The sequence below is a fragment of the Siphateles boraxobius genome, unplaced genomic scaffold, assembly GCF_051911475.1.
Source record: "Siphateles boraxobius isolate OS27281-9 unplaced genomic scaffold, OSU_SipBor_1 20, whole genome shotgun sequence".
NCBI classification, from domain to species: domain Eukaryota; kingdom Metazoa; phylum Chordata; class Actinopteri; order Cypriniformes; family Leuciscidae; genus Siphateles; species Siphateles boraxobius.
Genome location: NW_027508811.1, coordinates 15,525,910 through 15,532,397, shown reverse-complemented (window position 1 = coordinate 15,532,397; position 6,488 = coordinate 15,525,910). Strand labels below are relative to the sequence as shown.

The following is a 6,488-nucleotide window of genomic DNA, read 5'->3' as shown; positions in this document are numbered from 1 at the left end:
ATGTTTCCGCTATCTCCACTTTCCAGCGTTTTTATAAAGAAAATCTCCCAGAAATTGTGGACGAAGAGGCCAAGGAAGTGGTTTGTTTCGCTGTATGTTTTCAATAAGAGTTCAGTTAATGAGTACGGAGGCCCGCTATACAGACATCCCCTCTGGTTAATTGCAACAAAACTTCTCAAATGGCTCCTTGCCTCCAAGACTGGAGCCCCCAGAGCAATCAATAAACCACCTCGGCAAGACAAGTATGATTAACCATGCAACATTTCTTTCAAAATCATTGTGACGTTTCAAAGAAACTTGTTTGACCAATCAGGACGAGCAAGCGGAAAGTCATGTGGGTGAAATGTCAAGCCGATTGGAGGGCGGCAGGGAAAAAAGAGAACTTTTGGAAGTTTATAGCTGCGAGTGCGCTCTGCTAGGAGAGGGAGGCAGGCGTCGCAAAAGCGCGACGGCAGAAGGGAAAGGCACTGGGGAACGAGTACAATTCAGGACGACTCACATATTCTTATTGTATGGCCCCTCTATCATCCATGATGAATTCTTTTCAAGGGCCACTCTCCCAAGAAGGAAAATTACAGGAACGCAAAAGTGCGGACAAAGAGGAGGGTCAAACCAACGATAAAGCGACTGTCAAAGGATGTAAAGGCAAGGCGCAGAGTCTCCCGTTCAGTGTGGAATCTTTAATATCAGACAGAACAAGCACACGGACTTTATACACGTCATCTGAATCTGGTATTATATCTCCGACATCCAGTGCAGATGAGCGGCTGAGGCTCTCGCCCATGGCTCTTTACGCAGACAGAAAGATCCCAGTGGAGAGCGTCTCCAACCTATCCGACTGCAAGAGAGGAGATATGGACGAACTAAATGACAAGGGACAGTCCGGCTGGTTTCAGACACCCTCGTACACTTCTCCGCCAAGTGAGTTGTTCAGTGATGAGGCATGGCAATTATAAACATGAATTTAATAATATATAGCCTAGGCTATATACACACACACACACACACACACACACACACACACACACACAAACACACACACACACACACACACACACATATATATATATATATATATATATATATATATATATATATATATATATATATATATATATATATATAGCCTATAATAATAACTTATAAATTTGAAATAAGCTTTTTGTCTGAAAATAAAACGATTGTGAGATGTGTAGAGGAAGGTATTGATGTTATCCAAAAGTAGAATATAATTGACCACCAGTAGCCTACTTCTGCAAAGAAAAGCCTGCGTTGCAAATGGATGTATTTGATTTAAAAATAGGCTATATAGCGTTTGATATTTTCAGATGTGAATGTACAGGCAATTTAATATGCATTTCAAGTAAGCTATGGCTATTCCAATTTCGAATAGCCTAGGCTACTTCTGATCATGCTGAAAATAAACGTGAAGCATAAGTGGAAAACGCAGGAATTCATTGTTATCAAGGCAACGTATATAATTATTATCACTTTAATGTTTTGTTGTTTGTTCGCAGGGCACTCAAGTCCACCTCCGTGTACCCTCAGAAAACATAAGAACAACCGAAAACCGCGGACACCGTTTACCACCTCGCAGCTGCTCGCTTTGGAGAGAAAATTTCGTCAAAAACAGTATCTTTCTATTGCAGAGAGAGCGGAATTTTCCAATTCACTCAACCTCACAGAGACTCAAGTTAAAATCTGGTTTCAAAACAGACGGGCGAAGGCAAAAAGGCTTCAAGAGGCCGAACTAGAGAAACTGAAACTTGCAACCAAGCCATTATTACCTGCGTTCGCCTTTCCGTTCCCACTCGGAACACACGTTGGTTCTCCACCCCTCTACGGACCGTCCAGTTCCTTTGCTAGACCTGCGTTACCAGTCCCGGGACTTTTCGGTGGGCCAGTGACCTACGGAATGTACTATTTGTCTTAACCGACTGAAGAACGTCCTTCAGTTCACCGTCTGCTGCGGTTCTGCCAGTCAAATGACGAGTGAAATATGTTTTCTTTAAAGAACTTCAGCAAATATACCAATTTAAAAGAATTTATTCTTCTGAACTACACAGTTTATTCCAAAAGTGAGAGTCCCCAAATTGGCTTTAAAAGTGCAATGAATCTACTTCCCTGAATACAGAAGACTTTATCTTGTATTATAAACAAGCAGACATAACACAGTGTGCCTGATTATCTTAGTCTCAGAGAAAACAATTTCCAAGAGATTATTTCTACTGAGGGCACAGCCGATCTGGCAAGTGCCACTTGTTGATCAGCATCACTTGTTGATGGGTGATGCGCGAGAAAACACTGATCCACCAGATCCAACAAAGCTCTTATTAAAGAAATGCCCTTATAATTAGGTTTTTAAAAGGTTTTTTCTAACTTAAAGAGCTTGTTGCGATTTACCGCAGAAACGCCTAATAGGCTAAAATAAATAATAATAATAATAAACATTTAATTTCTTATGACATTACTCATTTCCATTAGCCTAGCCTATACCTGCAGCCAAATTCGAAATAGTCAATTTGAGCCCACTTTTTTAATGAATACGTGTATTTTCACGCAAACCAAATATTTTGTAGCATATTGCAAAGATTGTATATAGGCTACCCCAGATAGCTAAAATTTACGAAATCTGCCCGAGCTCCGCTACACTTTACTCCCCCCCCCCTCCCCTCCATTAATTTGACAGGCTACCGGTTTTATGTTTACATACGATGCTTGTTATTCCGTTGGTCTTTATTGAAGAGAAGCTATGCGGAGACAAACAGCATCGTCCATTATACCATCCTTTTACTGAACTTTTCCTACCAAACGTTTTTAAATGCCGTAGATACAGAGTATTTTGGTATTTTTGGCCTGTTTAGGCATAATCCATTCAGTAGACTATGTATGCTAGGTTGCAGGTTAATGTCTAGATTTTTATTATTGTAAATACGCGTATATATTACCGATTTTGCATTGCCCTTTTGAAAAAAAATACAAATAGAATTGCTGATATTTATACAGTGTTTACATTTATCTTCTGTAAATTATTGTATATTTTATGTATATACAAATTAGAAAAATCATCTTTTGCATTAAAAAATAAATCTTCACAGAGACTGATGTGTACAATGTCATTATTTACAAGTAAAAAATACAAACTTCAACCTAATATTGCTCCAGGAGATTTTTTCTTTCTTTTCTCTCTCTTACGTTTCATAAACCTATAAAAAGCGCTAGCCTATGTAATTCACTGAGGATTGTTATAGCCTTAAAACTGCCCATTGTTCCATGTATTAAATTGTTTAATCATGGACGATTACAGACATTTAATTTAAAAATAGGCCTAAGCGCCAAATGGGAAGCACGACCATTTCCAATAGACACGAATATGCTCCTATATATATATATACATATATATATATATAATATGCTAATATCCTATATATAATATGCTCCTATATATATATATATATATATATATATATATATATTAAAAAGAAAAGAGGAATAGAAGTGTTTAAATAAAAGGATCAAACACTTAACCCCGAACTCTCGCAACCAAAATGAAAAACGAAAGATCCGTATAGATTCCAAATGCTAGTCCTTCAGATAACCTTTTTATAGTGCTACAAAATCCAAATCCCCGTAAAAGCCATTCGAGAACACACATTCCTTCCATTGCATCTCAAGTTTATAACAGGTCTTATGTGAGTAGTTCCACGTATTTGTGTCTGAAGCATCAAGCGAGAGAGCAAATCAATGTGCCATTCGTTGAAAGCATCTTTAGATCTCAAAGCACATACAACACTTAATAGAATACATAAAATATGTATTTAAAGTACTCAATATATGTGCAAATATTTTAAGATATTCTGCTTGACATTTCACTTAAATTTCTTGCCTCAGTTTTAGATCTGATTAATAATATCAAAGAGAGAAGACACCCTTTTAAAGTTTGCTTTTACAAGTTTTATTACAAAAATGCCGCTCTGGACAAATTACTGCAATTGTTTGCATTGAATAAAAGCTTTGGTCTACTTCTTCCTTCTTCCTCTGAAGCCTCTGACTGAGCCTTGACCGAAGCAAATGGATGACGGAACTCTGGAGGAAAGATATTAATCAACACAGATAGATCTGATCATTGAGTCTACAGGGTAATGAAACTTAATCAAGTATTTATATGAATCCGTGACCATGAATCCACTCACTTGTATGAATATTGTGGTTTTAGATTAGCTGCATGCATTGGTCCGCCTTCTGCAGTCTTAAGGCTTTTTGGATCTGGGGTCAGAGAGAAGTCCATGGACTCAAAGTTCTCAAAGCTCTCTTGTTGTATAGTTTCTGTTTCAGAAACCTCCATATGTGCATCCTTCTGTTGCCGAGTCTTTTTTCCTCGTATTCTGTTGATTTGCGTATTAAGATAATTTTAAAAAATACAATCTAAAATGATTTTAAAAAGTAATTGAAATGCACTGAAATGACTGAAGTGACTGGATAGGAGTGCAAACTTAGAATATCTATATTCTAAAATTGTCACAATTTACAATCAGTATTAATTTCAAACCTTCCACTCTTCTTTGATTTGTCAAATCTGAAGTCTGCTGGATAGCTATGTGTTCTGATAAGATGATCTTTCCTTTCTTTGGTTGTTTTGAATTTCAATCCACATCCATCAACCAAGCACTCATACTGAAAAGCAATATTAACAGAACACAATCAGCAAAGCTGAATGATATTTTTTTGTTCAAAGAGAGTGTGTATGGGGAAGAGGAAAAGGTGTACTAATATTTTCTTTCACAAATGTTATTTCTTGTCCCTTTAAAATTGGTTTCAAGTCAATGAAACATGCAGTGAGTCTAATGTAACCTGCTGTTGAAACCAGTAGGTGGCAGCATTTCATAAACATTTTAATTAATGGTTACCGGTACTTTTCTCTGTGTAAATGTATGAATATCAATTCTTAAAAAAATAAAATAGTATTTCCAGTGATAGAGTAATATAAAACTTGAAAATGTATTTTTAGTTAGTATGCACTACAAAAAATTATGTATCATCCAATATTTTTTTTTTTACAGTAGATTTTCTTTTCTGGTAGGTAGACACATAAACCCAAAGAATTAATGCAAGATAGCCTGCAATCAATGACACTCCAATTCTCATCAACTTCATCAAAGTGGTAAATAAAACTATATCTAGTATGCATATAGTCTATCTGACACATGCCACTCAAAAACATGTTATGAAAGACATAACCATAGCACTTCATACAACCATAGGTATCACTCAGTACAGTTCTATGACCTATCTGGTGGTACTATTACCATGCAATGTTTCTCCGCCATGACCTGGAAGAGCGAGTCATGCCACTCCAAGATGTGTATCTCCAGCAGTCGGTTTGATGGAAATGAGCGCTTGCAGTTGGAGCATACATTTCGATGCAATGAATTGTAGTGGTGTTCATACCCTTCCAAGGTGTCAAATAACTGTTTGCATCCAGCTATGTGACATCTGAACTCAGAGATACTGGGAAGAGGTTTGAGTTATTAGTGATACATTTGTCAAGGCAAGAGGATGTTCATCAAAATATGAACATTAATAGTAATCTAGCAAGTCACATAATGACAGCAACAGAGAAAAAATGACATCCAGTTGAACTAGAATAAATTTACAAGGACATTTTGAGAGCTGAACAACTGAGGTTCTTTATAGACTAAGACACATGATAATTATTTAATAGCTTTAACAATTATGATGCATAACAATTATGATCTCAATAAGATCTACCAAATATTATTATGATTATTAATGATTTGTTAAGTAATTTGCCTAACTACAAAGCAATATCAATGGTGAAGCGACATTACTCACGTTGGAGGTTGTTCGTCATATACAACAGCCGTCACGACATCTCGTAGGTACATGTGCCTGTGTATGTCGCCATCCTGATGAAGAAACATGAAATCGGGATCGGGATATTGGTAAATATCATCACATGTGGTCATGTAGTTTATACTTTGACACTCTTAGGTTAAGTAACATATTGAGAGAAAAGCATGCCATTGTTGATATATTGGCAGAAGGATTTAACTTTTTTTTTAAGTGCAAAATTCTTGTCGACCAAGTCGAATCTACCAACCTCAAAAAATTCATCTTCTACAGCAATGCGAACTCGTTGAGGTCTGAAACCAAAAGGTGAAAGAGCAGTTTCAACACTTCTTTCTTCTTGTTGTAAATCAAGACAAGCGTATTTTCTATAATCAATCACAGGTATCTTATCTGCAAGAATTGTTGGTGTTACAGACCCCAACAGTTCAATTAATTCGGGTTGCAGCATTATGTCAACATACTCCGTGTACACGCCGCCATGCGATTCCGTGTCATCGCTCTTTCAAAATAAAAGCCTGTTGATGACGTACGATTTCATGAGAAACTTGTAATTTTATTTTGATGTAAAACCAGTACAATCTAATAAAAAAAAGTCTGATTTATAGTCTGATAGTCAG

The 6,488-nt window shown here is 36.7% G+C and overlaps 2 protein-coding genes across 3 annotated transcripts; one reads left to right on the top strand and one right to left on the bottom strand.

Annotated features, from left to right (window-relative positions):
* Positions 1–367: 367 nt before the first annotated feature.
* Positions 368–3,101, top strand: msx3 (muscle segment homeobox 3). The gene is made up of 2 exons (XM_077237075.1): positions 368–921; positions 1,518–3,101. Exons 1-2 carry the CDS (start codon positions 513–515, stop codon positions 1,931–1,933), a joined length of 825 nt encoding a protein of 274 aa, XP_077093190.1. The 5' UTR covers positions 368–512; the 3' UTR covers positions 1,934–3,101.
* An 830-nt stretch (positions 3,102–3,931) lies between these two features.
* On the bottom strand, positions 3,932–6,380 carry znf511 (zinc finger protein 511). Of its 2 annotated transcripts, XM_077237074.1 has the most exons (7): positions 6,288–6,374; positions 6,122–6,164; positions 5,854–5,927; positions 5,307–5,508; positions 4,550–4,674; positions 4,194–4,385; positions 3,932–4,086 (listed from the first exon to the last, which is right to left on the bottom strand). In XM_077237074.1, the coding sequence occupies exons 1-7, from the start codon at positions 6,317–6,319 to the stop codon at positions 4,020–4,022; spliced, it is 735 nt and encodes a 244-aa protein (XP_077093189.1). In that variant the 5' UTR covers positions 6,320–6,374; the 3' UTR covers positions 3,932–4,019. The 2 variants fall into 2 exon arrangements, with proteins under 2 accessions (XP_077093189.1, XP_077093188.1); XM_077237073.1 differs by having other exon boundaries at positions 6,122–6,380.
* Between the last annotated feature and the right edge of the window lie 108 nt (positions 6,381–6,488).